Source organism: Danio rerio, chromosome 18 (assembly GCF_049306965.1).
Source record: "Danio rerio strain Tuebingen ecotype United States chromosome 18, GRCz12tu, whole genome shotgun sequence".
In the NCBI taxonomy this organism is placed as follows: Eukaryota; Metazoa; Chordata; class Actinopteri; order Cypriniformes; family Danionidae; genus Danio; species Danio rerio.
The window spans coordinates 16,142,599-16,162,545 of record NC_133193.1 but is presented as its reverse complement, the minus strand read 5'-3'; the positions used below and the strand labels follow the sequence as shown (position 1 = coordinate 16,162,545).

The 19,947-nt window shown below is 36.4% G+C and overlaps 1 protein-coding gene across 3 annotated transcripts in view; it reads left to right on the top strand.

The window, feature by feature from the left end:
• The window catches only part of mtss1la (MTSS I-BAR domain containing 2a), a 66,808-nt gene that overhangs the window by 27,564 nt on the left and 19,297 nt on the right, over nucleotides 1–19,947 (top strand). For all 3 annotated transcript variants that reach the window (XM_073929230.1, XM_009293500.5, NM_001044926.1), the window contains exons 4-6: nucleotides 15,313–15,397; nucleotides 17,193–17,284; nucleotides 17,388–17,462. In XM_073929230.1, coding sequence (XP_073785331.1) covers nucleotides 15,313–15,397; nucleotides 17,193–17,284; nucleotides 17,388–17,462 — 252 coding nt within the window. The remainder of the gene's footprint in view (nucleotides 1–15,312; nucleotides 15,398–17,192; nucleotides 17,285–17,387; nucleotides 17,463–19,947) is intronic.

The following is a 19,947-nucleotide window of genomic DNA, read 5'->3' as shown; positions in this document are numbered from 1 at the left end:
AACATGTCGGTAATATGGGAATATCTTGGTTTCAAAGTCACAGACACCAAACAAAACCAGGTCATTTATAAGAGCTGTCACATAATTGTTGCCACAGCATGAGGAAATACACAACAAACATCTAAAAAATCACCACAGGCAGGTATGTGAGGAGCATCTTGCTAAAAAGTAACCCCAACCCTAACTCTTATTAAAAGTATTGCCAGTGACACTCAGTCTGGTAACTAGCAAAGTTAAATTTCAGAGTTGTTTGCTAATATAAGTTCATATCTTTTCAGCTCCTTTTTAACTAACACTCGCTGCATTTTAGCAGTAAGAAGCTACAATACAGATTATTGAGCTGAAGCTTGACTACAAAATTAAATCGCAAATCAAATAAAAATCACAGTATCTTTAAAAAAGAAATCGCAATAAGATATTTTCCTCATATGGCACAGCCCTAATTGACACAAATGAAGTCCCTATACACCAAGTAGCACTTTAAAAATCCCTTTTTTGGTTGTAAATCACTATATAAAGTTAAAGAAGCTGAGCAATAGCAGCCAGGGAAAAGTAAAAAAGTAAGTGATGTTGTAATCTCCCACTCACGCCTGACCGAACTCCTGTCACCCTGAATATTGAGCCAGATGGACAGAGAGATGGACAGAAAGCAGGGCTCCCTATTATGTCTCTTTTAGTCAAAAGCGTGTTTTTGCTGGCCATAATGTGAAGCACATCTGGCGAGGAGGGTTGTGGAGTATTTTTAGCAGCAGTTCTCTTTCCCCCAGACAGGAAGTCTTAGAGGCTGTAAACACACACTCATACTAAGCCATACGCACATGGGCATCCTTCATGTCCCCTCCTCGTGCCAGAGAGAGTCCCGGGACGTCTGGAGTAATTGAGAACAGATAGAGCGAAGGCAGGGGGCCAAACTCAGCTTCACTGTCGCTGGTCTTCCTGTCTCTTTTCAAACCTTTACCCCGGGAGAAAACTGAGACTATTGGAAACACTGCAGACTCCGTTTGATTTTGAAAATCATAGGGTGTGTTTTAGTGTAGACGGATCAAAACAGAGTCTTTTCGCACCTGTTTAGACCTGGTCATTGTATGTGTTTTCTCTGATTTGCTATCTGATTTGGGAAAATGGGTCCTTTTATATTTGGACACATAAACATGCATTCACTAAAAGGATCTATTTCTTCAAACCCAGCACTATATGCAAATGTAACTTTTGCTGCTTGTTCAAGCTACTTATTTAAAACGCAATACATGCTCTTTGTGAATACATACCCCTGTCTACATTTCTGAAGAGCACAAATCATGTAGCCAGAGATACATATGGTTGCATTTCGTCTTTAAAACGAACGCTACAAGCATACAATTGAAGTCAGAATTATTAGCCCCCCTGAATTATTAGACCGCTTGTTTATTGTTTCCCCAATTTCTGTTTAAAGGAGAGAAGATTTTTTCAACACATTTCTAAACATAATAGTTTTAATAACTGATTTCTAATAACGGATTTATTTTATCTTTGCCCTGATGACAGTAAATAATATTTTACTAGATATTTTTCAAGACATTTCTATACAGCTTAAAGTGACATTTAAAGGATTAAGTAGGTTAATTAGGTTAACTAGGTAGGTTAGGGTAATTAGACAAGTTATTGTATAACAGTGGTTTGTTCTGTAGATTATCGATAAAAAAAGCTTAAAGAGGCTAATAATTTTGTCCCTAAAATGATGTTTAAGAAATTAAAAACTACTTTTATTCTAGCCGAAATAAAACAAATAAGCCTTTCTCCAGAAGAATAAATATTATCAAACATACTGTGAAAATTTCCGTGCGCTGTTAAACATCATTTGGGAAATATTTAAAAAAGAAGAAAAAAATTCGAAGGGGGCTAATAATTCTGACTTCAACTGTATGACATCGCTGACGGCTTCTGTTCCTCTTTATGCTACCAGCTGACTGCTTACGTCCGTGTGGACGTCTTTGCCACTGTTACCAGTTTGCTAAGTTAACCGTGACGACGGGGTTTGAGTGCGGCGAAGAACGGTTCCAGATAAAATAAACAAGAAAATAACAGGATGAGAATGTGATAAAAACTGAAAATGTGGTGATAACCAGGCAGCCACGAGGACTTTTCTTGTTTTCGATTGCGTTTGAAAACACTGTCGGTTTAGTTAAGGTAAGGCGGTGGGCGCTGGTCAATCTGTGATTTTTAAAACACTATCGGTTGGGTTTAGGGAAGGGGTTGGGTGAGGGGATTGGTCTGTCGGTTTGTCATTCAGCGGCCTCTGGTGGATTTAAGCGAGATGTTCTAAAGTGCCAATCATCTCAGACTGGTTTCTTGAACATGACAATGTGTTCACTGTACTCAAATGGCCTCCCCATTCACCAGAACTCAATCCAATAGAGCACCTTTGGCATGTGGTAGAACGTGAGATTCGCATCATGAATGTGCAGCTGACAAATCAACGTGATGCTAACATGTCAATATGGACTAAAATTTCTGAGGAATATTTACAGTAGTTTGTTGAATCTATACCACAAATTATAAAGGCAGTTCTGAGGGCAAAAGGGGTCCAACCTGCAACTAGTAACGTGTACTTAATAAAGTGGCCAGTATATAAACTACTCTCCAAAAAATTATGCTATATTTTTCTGTAGTTTTTCTTGTCCATTTTCAGAAATACCACATTTGCCTGATGCATCTCTGACGTTAATGCTATCATTCAATATTAATTTTAACGGTATCAATTAATGGTTAAAAAATTTAATGAAAAAATCAGTTAAAACATAACAAACATTCCAAACTGTCATCTGTAGCGTTGCTGTTGCATGTTGTGTGTTGCATTAGCTTTGTTATTTCTGACTTGTCATGTAGGATATCACAAAGCCCTTTCTCACATGTTTATTTTTTTAAATGAGAGGAGTAAAGTTTATATATGTAAAGAAGATAGACATTCAAAGAGCCCAAAGAACACGAAAAGTAAGTGAAAAAGATTTTATTGATATGGGTTGAAATAGTTTCAACAACCAGATGAATTTAGACTTGTCCAGTTTCATCAGAATTGCATCCCCGAGCACCTCCTGAAGTGGTTTGATCGCTCAGATTTATATTCATCTCGAATGCATTTCAGAGGGATTGCTACCTGATCAGAAGAAAACACATGAAGTGACCAGACGAGTAAACAGCCCCTTAGAAAAACCAAAGACCCCTCTATAAGTTGGAAAACTCTAGGGATGGGTTTTGGTGTATACTGGTTAAAACGCAGACTTTTGGAAATGCTGCAGATCCTGTTTAAATAAAAAAATGATATAGGGTTGTGTTTCAGTGTGTACAGACCAAAAAGGAGAGATTTTTGGAAACTCTGCAGGCTCTGTTTATGCAGTTTGCACTATAATTATTTAGTTGCTTTTTCAGATTTTTATCTTGTATTATTCTGGTAAGAAGTAAATACATGATTTACTACTATTGATTTTTTCTCTCAATAGCATATTTGTTATTTATAGCAAATGTATTATGTATTGCTGCTTTTATGTAATAATTTTATATAGGTATCGATTTTGTACTATTATTTTATAGCTGTTTTTCAGGACAGAACTTGTGAGAGTGTCTTTGACATAGAGTCCTTCTGTTTATTAGTCTGCTGGTTTATTACTGCTTATGTAACCCTCAGAAACTCTTCAGGAGGCAGAAAACGTGAGAAGAAGGAAATTGTTGTGTTTGTTTTTAGTTATTTCCATGTTTGAGGTTATGCGGATGTGTTTGAGGCACTTCATGTTCTCTGGGATCCCATATGTCAGTGGAGATGTTTTGTAAATGTAAATTGAATCCTCATTCATAACCCACTGTATTTTTTAATGTGGTGTATTTCAAAGCGAAACTAAATATTGAGTAAGAAGAAATGTAGGGCATGGTTTTCCTTTATCCGACAGGACTTGACTGAAAAGTTTCATTCGATAATAAAAGGGAAACAGAACAAATACGTGTTTGCTAAAATAATGCCACATTTAAAAAGGTTAAATTATTAAAATACATCTCCCTCTATAAATGCATTTATATTGGTCTTATTTCAAATAATCTCTGGTTTAAATCTGTTTTGTTCAGTTTGTCAAATCAAAATATCATTTTTCATAGAATAAAAAGTAATCTATTTTGTTAATTTCAAGAGTTCACACTTAGATATTGCTTGATAATAATAGCAGGTTTTGCATTCTGTCCCATGATAGAACCCTAAGCTCGGAGATAATTGAGCCCAGGGCTCCCGCCTGGTCAATGAGCATGTAAGGGGAAATGAGATCAGGTAGGTCTCGAGAGCTCCTCCTGCTAACGGAGGGAAAAGGGGAGATGGGGTGGATGAGGGGATTCTTCAAAAATGAAGATAAGGGAGTAAGGTGATACGGGCTATTGTGAGTTTGGAATAATCTGATTTTTTATTAGTTTCGGTTTATTAATATTGGTTTATTAATGATTGCTGATAGGAGACCAGCCACGATCAATCATTTCATGTGCTCCTCTCGAGATTAGTTTGTGAAACTTTGCTTAGTTTTCACATGAGTACAGTGTTGATGGACAGATAACATAGATATTTGTATCTTTTTATGCTTTTGAAAAATGTTATCATCGCAAACCCTTCAATAATCCAAAGTTATCTTTATTTTTAGTAAGTAACCTACCATAACCACTGGCTAACAAACTATGTTTAGGTTTAACTAAATTTAAACTTAAATTTCATTTCCATATTAATTATTCCACAGTAGTTTAGATTTTATTATTATTTAGTACAGGGCTGCACAGTATATTGATTGAGCATCGATATCACAAAGTTTGTGTCCGCAATTGTCACATCGCATGATATGCAATGTTGAGTTGGGATTATAATTGACCACACTGTAAAAATATATATGAATAATTAGTCTTGACAGCATATGTTTTTAGGTCATTTTAACTTGTTACACTAAGTTAATCATGTTCTAACCTAATTTTATAACTTTTAAGTCAGTTTAATATAAGTTCAATAGACTCATAAGGTTAATTTAATTCAGCTTCAAAATTTAAGGCTACCAGGATTTTTTTTACAGTGCAGAAACCACAGGTCAAAACATATCAGATTTGTGGAGACACAGAAAATGTAATCATAATAGAGTAAATGTACTCATCTGCAAAGTGTTTTAACGGCTTTGGGAGCCGTTAAAGCATTTTAATAGTCCATAAAGAAGGTTAATAATGATTCATTCATTAATTTTTTTTTCGGCTCAGTCTCTGATTTATCAGAGGTCAGCACAGTGGAATGAACCAGCAAATATTTCAGAATATGTTTTAAGCAGCAGATGCCCTTCCAGCCACAACTCAGTACTGGGAAATGAATAAAGATTAATTTTGTTGAATCATTTATATGATAAAGACTATGCAATGCTATTTTACATTTGAATATTTAATTTCTTAAAACTATAAAGCACTGTTTATTTAACTGTAATATTTGCTCCATTGTGTTTACTTATGACTTTGTTTATTCTATGTATATACTAACTAACATGAAAATACATTTATATTACAGTACCCACAAAATTTGTCTAATAAATCTAAATGAATGATTTTCCATATAGAGCTATTGAAGTCATCTAGTGAAATTGTATTTATATCGCATATATATATATATATATATATATATATATATATATATATATATATATATATATATATATATATATATATATATATATATATATATATATATATATATATCACAGTAAAAAAACATATTGCAATGTCAAATGTTTCTAATATCGTGCAGCCCTGCTTTAATATGCTAATAATATGGTTAAATTAAAATAAGGTTTCATTTAAAATGCAATTTTACTATGGTTTATTTCAGTTAATGTCAGACTTTACAATAAGATCAGTTAATTAGCACAGCCTATGAATAATAAAGTTTGTAAAGCATTTTACAGATGTTTTTATTACACAGATTAGCAAGTACTGCAGTAAACATAATGATTATGTATTGTTAGTGAATACACCTTCAACTACCGTGGCCTTTATGTAAAGTGTTGCTCAGCTGTTTTGTCTGCAGTTTGCGTGAGGCAGTGTTTTCACAATGAGCTTTCGGGAGATTAAGTTGAGTGAAAACCATGAATAATTCTGTTGGTGACTGTTTTAGTGCCAACCATTCACTTAAACCACAGCAAACCACCTGCACACACAGCCATTCAGACGGACGGACGGACGGACAGACAGACAGACAGACAGACAGAAAGAGAGAGAGAGAGAGAGCGACTCATGGCCGCTGCGTCAAGGTTCAGATGTGAAGGCTGTTACTTTTTTCAGATGTTTTGGCTGAAATTATATTACATTATTATTTAACTATTTTCATATCAGTGTTTTTCTGGATAGATTCTAAATTGTTTTCTCATCTCGCACTACTTTAATCACAAAGTGATTATGTTAATAGCTTTTACTTCAGTGCGTTGGGAGTGAATTTGACTGTTTAATTTCTTAATGCCCATTTTTAATGTTATTGCAAACAATTATACTTTGTGGGATGTTGAGGGAAAAAAGCTGTTTGCATTATATAACTAACACCATCTCTACAGAAGTATCACGAGTGCTGAGAATTGGTCAAAATTAGAATGAGGAATTGCTTTACTGTTAGTTGTGCTGAAACTAGTGTTAGAAAGAGTTTCACTGATTGTAACTTGTTCTTCTGTTTTTTTTTTTTTTTTTGCTGTTTACATCCAGTGAACATTCAGTCTCGCCATTGCCAAAGACATGATACACAAAAAGAAAGCCCTGCCCCTACTCAATGTCCTGTTTTAGTTGGAAGTGCATCAACATGCTGAAATAAAAGTCTCAGCAACTTCAGGTTAACATGTACTTTAAACAACATAAGCTCTTTCTGAAAGCGTAGCCCTATACATTTCTGGAGATCGCAAATTATGTAGCCAGAGCTACGTGTGACTGCATTTCATCTTTAAAATGAACCCTACGGTGCGTTATAACAGCGTTCCTTTTCTCGCTTACAAGCTGACTGCTTACCTTCATATGGACGGCTTTTTCGCTGTTACCAGATTGTCTAGTAGCTCGACATGTACGTTGGCGGACTTGAGACACAGAGCAGAGTTGATCGCGACAACGGGGTTCAAGTAAAGAACTTTTCCAGAAAGTGAGTTAGACAAAAACAAAAGCTAAAAAAATAAAATAAACAAGTAAAAACCAGGGTGAGAACGTGGTAAAATCTGAAAACGTGGTAAAAATCAGGGACTTTTCTTTTTTCTGGATTGCTTTTCAAAACACTGTGGTTGGGTTTAGGAAAGGGGGTGGGCGGGTCAATCGCTGCTTTTGAAAACACTATTGATTGTTTTTAGGGAAGGGGGAGGTCAATCGGTCACTCAGTCAGTCGACTGCGGCCTCTGGTGGATTTATGCTAGAACAGCAGGTGCAAACGGCACTCGTGAGAGAAATTTGAGATCTGAAAAAACGTACACAGTGGCCTCTAGTGGATTCGTGAAATCAAAAACTGCTAAAAAACGTAGCTCCTGGGACATATATTGCTCTCTCCAGAAATGTATAAAGGGCTACGTAATCAGAATGAGCCTGGGTTGACTTTAAAATATGATTCAGTGCTATATTCAACTATGTTGTATCTAACTAAAGCACAATGTGTGAGTAACAATGCTTTTTTGTGTTATCGTTACAGTTTCTTCAGCAGTTCTTTTTCAACGTCCCACCCTTAAAAGTCCAAATCCCACTTTAATCCGCCGAGACTTTATCGCAATTTAAGATAATTTTATTTAAAATTCTGCATTTCCATCACTCATTTCTCACACTGTAAACCGCGCTGTTGTCATTACTAAAGATTAAGTTAATATAACTTGACATTACTTAAAATACCAGGTTTTGGCATCAAAACATAAACAGGTGTGTTGAACTTGCTCATTAGGCAGAAAAAAATTTAATTAATATTTTAAGTTCTCTAAACTTAAACTTAACATTTTAATTTCTTTAAACGATTTATCATGTCTCTGTTTAAAATGATTGGTTGCACTTGAAATTCTGTCTTAACAACCATGCTGATTGGTCGATATATATATATGCAGTGATTTTGCTTGTGATGCTGAATTTTGCTGAAGTGCAGCAAGACAGAGGCACTACCTAAACTCATCTGATGAAAGAGAAAAATTAAATTAGTAAGTAGATATTTAAATTCTTATATACATTTTTCTTAATTGATATACACACAGGGGTGACACCCCGGTGCAGTGGGTAGCGATGTACCCCACAGCAAGAAGTTTGCTGGTTTGAGTTTGCATGTTTTCCCCGTGGGGTTCTTACAGGTGCTTCGGTTTCCCCACAAGTCCAACCACATGCACTATAGGTAAATTATAAATTGTCCATAGTATATGTGTGTATGTCCTGGGGCCTCATGTATCAATGCTGCGTACGCACAAAAACTTTGCGTACGCTAGGTTTCACGCTCACGTTTGGATTTACTAACGATGAAATGAACGTGAGAATGTGCGCTGGTCCACGCCAACTTCATGCCTAGCGTACGTTCATTTCTTGTGTGTGTTTGTTTTAATTCCATTGGCGACTCCTAGAGGCAGTTGTGTTAAATTGCACACTACATCTTTGAGCCGTGCAATGGCAGCTGTGTGGGACAGATTCATCCGCATGTCTAGCAGGTATAAGGTTTCCATACCATGCAGTTGACCAGCCAAACATTAAAGCTCAATTTGCAGCGGTTGCCGATTTGCCCAATGTAATCGGAGCGATCGACTGCACACACATTGCTATACAAGCGCCATCTGAAGACGAATATGCATACGTAAATCAAAAACGATTTTACAAGCATTTTACGAGCTGCGCCACTCACGCTGTTGAAGACACTACAAAATTTTATACCTTTAAATTGCAATATTTCTTCTTTAATCCACTCAGTCCAATGTTTAGACCCAACTGTGTTAACTGCATCAGTCAAACTCTCCCACTCTATTTTTTTCTTTTGTTATCAATTCCAGAGGACAAACTTGCAAAAAACACCGTTGTTCTCCAGTCTACCTCTGAAAGCAGCACCTCCAAATCACATTATGTTCAAAGTTTCTCTTTTTGCTGCGTTTGCCATTGCTTTTTCATTGGGTTTTGCCAAAGAATAGTAATTAGCATATTCATACGGGGGAGGAGGCAGGGAGGGCTTTTGTGCTCGTGCACGTGCACTCAGTTTTACGTTCATTCGGATGTACAAAGAGAATATGCGTATGATTCGGCGAACGCAGTGTTTCATACATCTGAATTTTTTTTACTGCATACGCACATTTAAAGCTTTGTGCGTACGCAATGTTTTAGTATGATTTCAGCGCAAGTCTTCATACATAAGGCCCCTGGTCCTCCAGTTTGGGGGTTGAGTGTCAGGCTAACATCCCACCTCGTAAAAATTAGGTGTTACAAAACACTAACATGCTGCGGCTAAATATCAACTTCAATTTAAACGGCCCTCGGAGTGAGTAAAGAATGTAAAAGCTGAAAAATGTGAAAGTTTAGTCTACTAGCCGTTTTAACTTGTCTGTACCTAAACATTTAAGTTAATTCAATGAGGAGACTTCATTTGGTCAACTCGGTTAATTGAGTTGTTGATTTCCCATTACTCAAATGAACTGAAGGAATCACTTTCCTCAAATTATTTGAGTAGTCTCAACTTAGTGAGGTTTATTTACAAACTAATTTCGAGAGGATCATGTGCTTATGATTGACATTAAAACGTGCATTAGCTAATGTATGATTCACCAATCAGACGATTCCTAACCTAGTATAAATAGCCAAAGCATCTTACCTAAGTCATCTTCGTCTTGAAGAATCTCTCCTTCCGCCCCTTTCCCCCCACTCTTTTTCTTTATAGGACAGCACGGTGGGCCAGTGGCTAGCACTGTTGCCTCACAGCAAGAATGTCTCTGGTCTGGGTCTTTACCTGGCCAGTTGACGTTTCTGTGCGGAGTTCATGTTCTCCCCGTGCTTGCGTGGGTTTCCCTCGGGATCTCCGGTTTCCTCCCACAGTCCAAAACATGAGACATAAGTAAATTGACTAAATTAAATCAGCACCATAGACGAATTTCAAACAGCAGCAGATCCTCGTAGCAATCCTTGATCTCCCGGAGGGGAGTTCTCAAGATCTACCTTAGCTTAAACTCCCTTCTCGCCCTGTAAACGAGGTTCTTATGAGCTCAGGACACTCTCCCGGGACAGCATGCCAAACAAGCTTTATTATCAATCATCAGCTAAGTGTGAACTCTTGAATTAGGGTTTACAGTGCCTGTGATTCTTCAAAACGCACATTAGCACAGGGTGATGAATCCTTACAGAAGAATCATAGTAGCTTCACATGTAAAAATCACATTTTCATGTGAAACCAATCATATTTCCATATTAAATTAAAATGAATAAAATCAAAACAAAAACAGAATATGTAAAAAAAAATTATTGAAACTTTAAATACCACAGTAGTTACTTATAATAGTAACTTAACAATAATACTAATAAAAGTAATACTTTATTAACGCCACTGAAATAACACTGGTCCAATGTTGTTTTGAACTCCACTGACAGTCATTTGGGTTTGAAATGACATGACGGTGCATTAATGAAGGTAAAACGTTCCCTTTAAAGCAGCCGTGGAGCACACGAGTGGTTCCTCAAGGCTTTGCAGATCTGCTGAATAGCTTTGCAGTGGTGGGCAGGTGCTGGAGTCTGAATGGAGCATCTGATGCGGAGGAAGGCTGTGGGAGTCGCATGTGTCCGGTCGGGGACTCCTGCATACAGCTTTCAGGATGGAGCTGTCAGCTGATCCCTCGAGGGAAGGGAAGAGGATGCTGGCAGGTGTGCGTGTATGTGAGTGAGAGAGCATGTGTTTGTGTAGCATATCATCTCAACTGTAGCAGTGACGTTGAGAAGGTCTGTTTTTGAGATAAAAGTTTCTGAGCTGAAAGGCAGCTGTGAAGCCAATGCAAATGTGTGTGCGCGTGCAGATCAGGAGCAGCTCTGTTATGTCTCAACAGCAGCAGTGTTGAACTTGATTTGCCTTGTTGAAGAGCTTTGAGAATAGGATGTGAGATGTGCGTGCTCCTGGATAAGCACACTGTGTTCTGACAGCAGGCCTTTCTCTCGGCAGACAGACACTGTGGTGGACCTGTGGGTCTGGGCCAAGTGGGATACAGAGTTTTTTTTTTCTTCCTCTATTTGCCTTATCATTTCCTATGTACAGCCCTTCAGACTGAGGATTCAGATGGCTGATCTTTGACCTTCCTTTCCTACTGCTGTCACCTGGTTTGGGCAGTGTTCAGTCGTTCAGTGTCCCACCCAAAGGGGCAACAGAAAGAAAAGTACTTGTAATTTGGGTATTGATGCTTTATATAGTGTTGATTTGACTTAAATTTAGAGTTTATAGCGTCGTATCAAACAGGATTAAGTTTTAAAGAAGTTTTCTATGGGAATAGTTTGTGCACACAATCACACACTTGTACAGCTATTTTTATGGGGACTTCGCATAGACATAATGTATTTATAATGTACAGACTGTACACTACCTGACAAAAGTCTTGTCATCAATCACAGTTGTAAGAGCAAGAAGTAATAACTTGACTTCTAGTTGATCATTTGGAAAAGTGGCAGAAGGTAGATTTTTCTGATGGATCATCTGTTAAACTGCATCCCAATCATCACAAATACTGCAGAACATCAACTGGAACCCGCATAGGCCCAAGATTCTCACTGAAATCAGTCAAGTTTGGTGAAGGACAAATCATGGTTTGGGGTTACATTCAGTATTGGGGCTTGCGAGAGGTCTGCAAAGTTGATGGCAACATCAACAACCTGAGGTATCAAGACATTTGTCTTGCCCATTACATTATAAACCACAGGAAAGGGCAAATTCTTCAGCCTCCACATCCAGGTTCCTGAAAGCAAAGAAGGTCAAGGTGCTAAAGTATTGGCCAGCCCAGTCACCAGACATGAACATTATCTAGCATGTCTGGGGTAAGATGAAGGAGGAGGCATTGAAGATGAATCCAAAGAATCTCTGGGAGTCCTGCATGAACGCTGTCTTTGCCATTCCAGATGACTTTTTTAATCAGTTATTTAAGTCATTGCAGAGATGTATGGATGCAGTCCTCCAAGCTCATAGGAGTCATGCACAATATTCAATCTTTTCCCACTACACCATCACATTATATTCAATAATGTAATTTTTTTCTGTTAAATGACAAGACTTTTGTCTAAGCAAAGTCAGACATTACTCTCCTAATTAAATAATTAAAAATCAAGGCATGATCATATTTTATTTTGCTAAAATAAGCGTAATCTAGAGGCCTTTGCTTTTTATATAAGCCACTTCTGATATCAAACGGTAAACTAGAACTCAAGCTATTTGTGTTCCTAAAACTTGGATAACGTGACAAGAAAATGTCTGATTTTGGGCCATTTTGGGGACAACAGGTTAAAACACAGGTTAACATTTACTGATATTGTGCTACTTGTGGTGGCATTTAGTCCCCGCAACATAAGTACACAAATACAAAGTATACACACAAATAACCAGCTAATTTAGTTTTTGCTGTTAATGTTCTCACCCTCACGTTAATAGCAGGCTACTAAAATAATAGCGATTATAATAGAGATTATTTCAACACGGCGAGGCAGTGGTGCAGTAGGTAGTGCTGTCGCCTCACAGCAAGAAGGTCGCTGGGTCGCTGGTTTGAACCTCGGCTCAGTTGGCGTTTCTGTGTGGAGTTTGCATGTTCTCCCTGCGTTCGCGTGGGTTTCCTCCAGGTGCTCCATTTTCCCTTTCAGTCCAAAGACATGCAGTACAGGTGAATTGGTTAGGCTAAATTGTCCATAGTGTATGAGTGTGTGTGTGAATGTGTATGTGTTTCCCAGAGATGGAAAAAAAAAAAAAACTTGCTGGATAAGTTGGCAGTTCATTCCGGTGTGGCGACCCTGGATTAATATAGGGACTAAGCCGACAAGACAATGAATTATTTCAACACAATAAAATTACTAAAACTGTAACAAATTAAAATAAAAATGTTAGCAAAAACTTAAAATAGTATATTATTGGTAGTAAAATATTACTGGTTTGACAAACTCTGTGTATACTTGTTGTCGTGTTTGAGCTGAAGTGCCTCTTTGCAGTGAGTTTTCATGTGGGAGGCTGTTTGTTTTGAACATTTTCGGTTCATTCATGTGTGTGTGTGTGTGTGTGTGTGTGTGTGTGTGTGGTTACAGGAGGGCAGGTTATTGCCGGCCTCTCCCATTCTCTCCTGTAATAATGGTGTTTAGGAAACATGAGCAGACAGGAAAGGCAGATACAGAGTGGAAGAATGGAGGGATATCCCTTTACCGGGTTCACTCCTTTTCCCTTTGGACCTGGAAAGAGAGATGGAGGGCTGTTCTTCTGGACTGCTCCCATTTCTCGTCGCACACACACATTTATTTTTGGTGTATAAACACTCTGACATAATCATCACTTTTAAAAAAATCTTTTCAGATATGACATAAACCATTAGTGGATCTCCAGCAGCACACATTGATCTGCTGATATGGATGAAATTCTGATGTTGCAATAATGCGTTTTCAGAGGTTCCACCACTCTCAAATGAATCACTACAATGAGCTGATGTTTTTCTTTATTACAGTGAATCAAAAACATACAGAGCAAACAATATAATCCGTCTCTTGATCAAATGATTCTAATAAATCAGTTCTTTTTGTTGTATAAATAATCATGCCTTTCTGCAGTTACTGGTTTGTTTACTAGATTACTGAACAGGTTCTTTTTATTTAATCAGAAATATAAAGCACATCCAATGAAGTCCAGTTCTTAAACAAATGATTTCAAGGAACAGGTTCTTTTTAGTGAATCAAAAACATACAGAGGAGCTATTGCTGTATCTTAGGAAAATATTATTTTTAGTGCATCAAAAACATAGAGGTGCCACTGCAGTCTGATTCACTAGCAAATGACTCTAGCCAAAAGATTCTTTTTAGAGAATCAGAAACCTACAGAGGAGCCACTGCAGTATGACTCACTAGCAAATGACTCTAACCAAAAGATTCTTTTAGTGAATCAGAAGTGTACAGATGAGGCACTGTAGTCTGATTCAGAAGCAAATGACTCTAATTAAAATAGGTTTAGTGAATCATAAACATATAGAGTAGCCACTGCAGTCTGATTCTAATGACACCTATGAAAATTTTATTTTTAGTGAATCAAAAACATACAGAGGAACTACTGTAGTCTGATTCACTAGAAAATTCTTTTTACTGAATCGAAAACCAGCACAGCCCAGTTCCATACGAATGATGTGGTTCTTTTCAGTGAAGTAACACAGCATGTGTAGAGTCTGATTCCCAAACGAATGATTCTTGACAATTTGATTTTAATCAATCGAATATATAAAATGCAATAGATTGCCACATTTTGCTTTGCTTGGTTTAATATTAAACAACAATTGTTTATATATATTATTAGCAAAGACTTAGCATTGGATTGCATTAATTCTGCCTTTTAAAAAAAAGTCATTCATGCCAACAAATGTTTTGCAAGGATTTTCTAACAACATATGCAAACTATGTCCTCATTTAGCATTTAAAATAATCTTTAGTGGATGAATTAAGAAACCACATACAGTGGAGTAAAAACCAGAATTAATCCATTATTTTTGATTCCCATCATAATCTATCACATATATCTCCCCTTACATCCACTGGCACATGAACCCTTTAAGTAGAGACTTTGGCCCTTCTACTGACCCTCATTGCATCAGAGTTCAATCTCATCAGCTCTGGCTGCAATGCTGGTTGTGTTCAGGCCAAGGCCGGCTGGTCTTTATAGCTTAAGACCCCATTTTAATTACACTTGGCCGGAGAGGAAAGTTAACACCGCTAAGTAATTGTCCTCAAGGTCACCAAGCGAGTGCACACTCCATGATGGATCAGAGTCATTCAGTTTGGGAAGTGTTCTATTTGCGGCCTTTGAAGATCTGTCTCTTGTGAATATGGTGCAATTATCGTTCTTTTTACAGACTAAGTGCATGCTTGTTTTCTTTAATGGACTTGCTTTTGTGCTTCTGATAAAGCTGCCCCCTTGTGGCCATGTATATATCTTCAGGCTTTATGTTTCAAACAACTTATTTTGCACCACATACAGTACAGTAACTTGATTTTTTTTGAGCACTTTGATAAACTTGGGTTGTTTTTAATTGTTAAACTGTCATTGTCATACTTTAAATCTGCAAGAAGTTCATATTTCATATTCAGCTCATTCATTTGTCTCTTTCTCAGGTGCCACCAGGGATATCGGCTCGGCTTTGACCCGGATGTGCATGCGACACCGCAGCATCGAAGCCAAACTGCGCCACTTCACCAAGTGAGTGATCGACCCATGCAATGGCGTGATCACTTTCATGCCTCACTCCCCGCCAGTCAGACGCACAGACAGGATTTTATGTCTCTGCCAGTTATTGATTTTCCACTGCAGAGATAAGCAAACATCCATAGATCAATCAACCTGCTCAGAGGCTTTAAAGCGCCCGTCGTCTTCAGAGAGACCGAATTAGCTCATGGATTTCAGATGCTGACCTTAAAGAAACAGTTTGCTCGGAAATGCACATTTACTCTCCTGATCATTTCAAATTAGTTATGGTTTTACTTATTCTGTGGAACACAAATGGGGATGTGTTAACTATAAATTATTTCTGGGATGGCAAGCTTAGTTTGCAGTATCACTTCGTCTTCCTTGTTAAACATGATTCTTCAGAAATGATTCTAATATATTGTTTTTATAGGACGTTTTAAAACACAACATGAAAAACGCTTAGCATGGCTTAATTTACCTTAGAGCACTGCACAGGCCTTAAATCTAAGCCCTAGCCCGGCCCTGGCCCGAGACACACAGGCTGTAGTCTTGCTCTTTTCCAACAGCTCATCAGTTTTTGGCCTGAGTCCGACACAAAGACTGTTTATTCTTACTGTTACAACCATAGACCGGATTTGTATTTAATTGAAATTTGATGGTTTTTTTGTTTTGTTTTTGTTTTTATCAGAATAGCTTATTTTATTATAATGTAAGATTTAACTGTATAAGTAACATCAATATCCAAGCGGCATGTGGTCCACATTGAATTTACTCAATTACAAGTTGTGCATTGTGCATAACCAGTTGGCTCATCATTTAAAGTTGTCACTATTTGAAAAGTTGACCAGAAATTTGCCTTTCCTCTAGCGTTTTTCATAATTTTAAGTTCGCCATTGGTTATTTATCTCTTTATGTTCCCCATTGCACGTAGCTGGAAATCTCTTTACACAAGGCATCACTGGTGCTTTCAGACTGCACACTTTAGATTTCATTAAACTTTTTTTAAATTTTTTTTTCTAAAACAGGCCAGAAGCCCAATATGAATGCTAGCTATGATTTAAAAATGCCCTAGGGGCATTTAAAAAATTAAGAAAGGTGAAACAATGACCATCTTGCTGTGAGGCGATTGTGCTACCCACTGCGCCACTGTGAGCCAATAAAAAAAGCATTTAAATTAAAATAAATGTTAATTTCTTGATCATCAGATCAGTATATAAAATTATTTGTGAAGGATTTCGTCACTAAAGATATTATTTTTATTTTAAAATAACAACACAACTCTTGTATATTACAGATAATACTGTATATAAAAGAGCAACTTCACAATATTATTGTTGTTGCTATGTTTTTGATCAAATAAATATAGTAAATGTGACAAATTTTTGTTTTCTCCCCAAATAATAAAAAAAAATCCTAAACTTTAAATGTGTAGTGTGTATGTAAATTATGCATTAAAAAATATAGTCAAGCCCAACATTATTCATATCCCAGAGTTATAAATAATTTCGGCTGTATACAATTATATAAAGTACAGTAGTCAACAATTGGATCAACACCTTTCAACAAAGTTGTCCTAAAACTATTGAAAGACAGTTTTTCTTGTCCTAGGATAATTTTGAAAATAAATTTTGATTTACTTCAAATGTTGACTACTGTATAATATGCGCATAGCTATATAGTTCTGTTATTTTATTATTGTTTTTATTATTAATTTTGGTGCTAAGTCTTGAAATAATACTGTGTTGGGTGATTCAGTTGTTTCTCTTGTTTATTTTTTGCCTTGTTTATTTTTTCTATTAATACTTAGTGCTCTAATGGAAAAAATGATTGGCCCACTCCAAGACAAGATTGAAGAGTGGAAGAAAACTGCAGCTCTGCTTGATAAAGACCATGCCAAAGGTACAGGACTGAATTATCTCGACTGTCGTTAAGCAAACCTGTTCATACTCTTTGCAATACTGACGTCTCTGTCCTGAATTTACACCTTCCTTCTGCTGACCAGAGTACAAGCGCTCCAGGCAGGAGATCAAGAAGAAGTCATCTGACACAATAAAGCTCCAGAAGAAAGCTAGAAAAGGTCAGTCTCTGTTTTTTTTCCCACTCAGTCAGCACTATGATTTCCCCTCTCACTCACACTCGCTCTGTGGATTGTGTTCAGGGGATTATTGCGTTCGGTATGGTAAAGATTTAGTGAATATGTGTCACGCTGGGGTCTTTTCTCACTCAGCTCTCTCTTGCATGCTAACTACTTCTGATGCTAAGATTAATTAGGTCAAAGCCAGATTATAAAGAGTGTCACAGTAGCCCTATTGAAGGTATTATAGTAACCAGTAAATTATACCACCATCTAGTGGAGAGATGATACCATTTGGTTCACTTTTAAAGAGTATGTTTTCTGAAAGATTAACTTTTGTAAATGCTGATGAATTTCCAAAGTGTATGTAAACAGATAGCCCATAATGGTAAAAACCCATAAATAAAAAACAGGCTGTTCCAGATTCTCCCTACTGTGATGTCACACGCCCCACACATGACTTGTGACTAAACATTTTAGACTATGTTTTAGATCTATTTAATGATTCAATAATTCAGAGTATCATGATAATAACATGTACAATATTGATATCTTGGGTGCCAGTGTTGGGTGTAATGTGTAATAAGTAACATGCATTATGCAATATTTTTACATTTTAAAAATTAACAAGTAAAGTAACGCATTACTTAAAAAAAGTAATATTTTTTAGGTTACTTTAAAAAAAACCTGAAGTTACTTTTTACTTTGCTCGATTGGCTTTTAAAAAATATATTGCGGAATAAAAATGACCTTAGTCAGGTTGAATCACACACTCAATGAGAGAGCATGCTGCGAGGGAACAGACAGTCGGCTCACACTTATCATCATCAGGTCTGTTTTTTTACAGCAGATGTGTCCGTGTACTGTTCTACTAACTGAATAACTCAGGATATTTGTTTATTTAGAGTCAGAATGGGTGTCTGGTATGTTTTAAAGTAAGTTGTTAAGTACTTCCTGAAGATGCAAACCATTTCACGTCAACTCCGTTCAATTTAATAAATTGGTTTGACTGTTTCATTTTGAAGATCTGGTTAAAACAAATGATTCATTTGCGAATCGCCGGTCGTCACTACAGACAGTCAGAAACAATGGAAAGCCGGAGACTTACATTTTTGCAATAGGTTCTTGTCATTTTGAACTCATCAAAAAGAAGTGGATTGACGTTAAGTGCGAATAAAGCAGCGCTTCCATCCAACGAGTCAAAGTTAATAAAGTGGTAATTTCCTGATTAACTGGCGCAAAATATCAACAGTAAAAATGGAATTTGCTGCAGTAGGAGAAGCTGCGTGAATCTTTTCTTTATTTAATAAACAACTAACTAAGTAGCGCAATTAGTTACTTTTTTGCGTGAGTAACTCAATATTGTAATGCACTACTTTCAAAAGTAACTTTCCCCATCACCGGTGGGTGCTTCAAAATACTGGGATTTTAAAAAAAAAAATTTAAAGAACATTAAGAGGACTTTTTAAGAATATATTAATTTTGTATTTGCTGTAGTGGTTATAATCATGTCAATTTTTCAAGCATGAACATTTACACCTCTTCATCTTAGCCTATAGCGAAATATTGATTGAAAATCCTGTGGCTATTGATAGGGCTGTTGTATGTTCATACTACTACTAATAATATCCAATATTTAACATAGTTAACAATTAATATAAGTTAATTAAACTAAGCTCATTATGTAAACTACAAAAGCTTTTATTAATCTTAGATGATGTTTATTTCTTGGTAAATGCCTAATAATTTGTTAAAATCTAGTCATTAGCAGATTACAAGTCATAATCAATTTAGTATATGTTAAAAAATTCTGTTGTAATTATTAAACAATATGAAATATTGTTAACATTATTTTATTATTAAATATTGATTTTATTTCATTAACCAACATTTACTAATGAGACTTTTTTACTTATTTGTAATGTACTTAATTTACTTATATTGTACTAATTGTGTTTCCTATTGTACGCTCAATATATATATATATCAAATATATATATATATATATATATATATATATATATATATATATATATATATTTTTTTTTTTTTTTTACTGCTTGTTCAAACTACTTATTTAAAATGAGGTTAAAAAATAGTTTTATGTTCAATCCACTTAAATTTGTTAAAACATTTTAACATAACAAGTTAACTTACTTGATTTATGTTGGCACAACATGATGGAATTATCTGGGACCCAGCATTTTTATACAGTTTACTTGAAATACTTGAAATAAATAAATTTAGTTGAATCATTTGTTTACTCTGAACATGTGTGTTCAACAGAGGTGGGACCAAGTCATTGTTTGGCAAGTCACAAGTAAGTCTCAATTCATTGCCCTCAAGTCCCGAGTCAAGTCCCGAGTCAAGACAGGCAAGTCCCGAGTCAAGTCCCAAGTCAAAGGCAACAAGTCTCAAGTCAAGTCCAAAGTCCTATAGTTTGATTTTCGAGTCTTTTTAACAGAAAAAATGAACTGTAAACAGATTA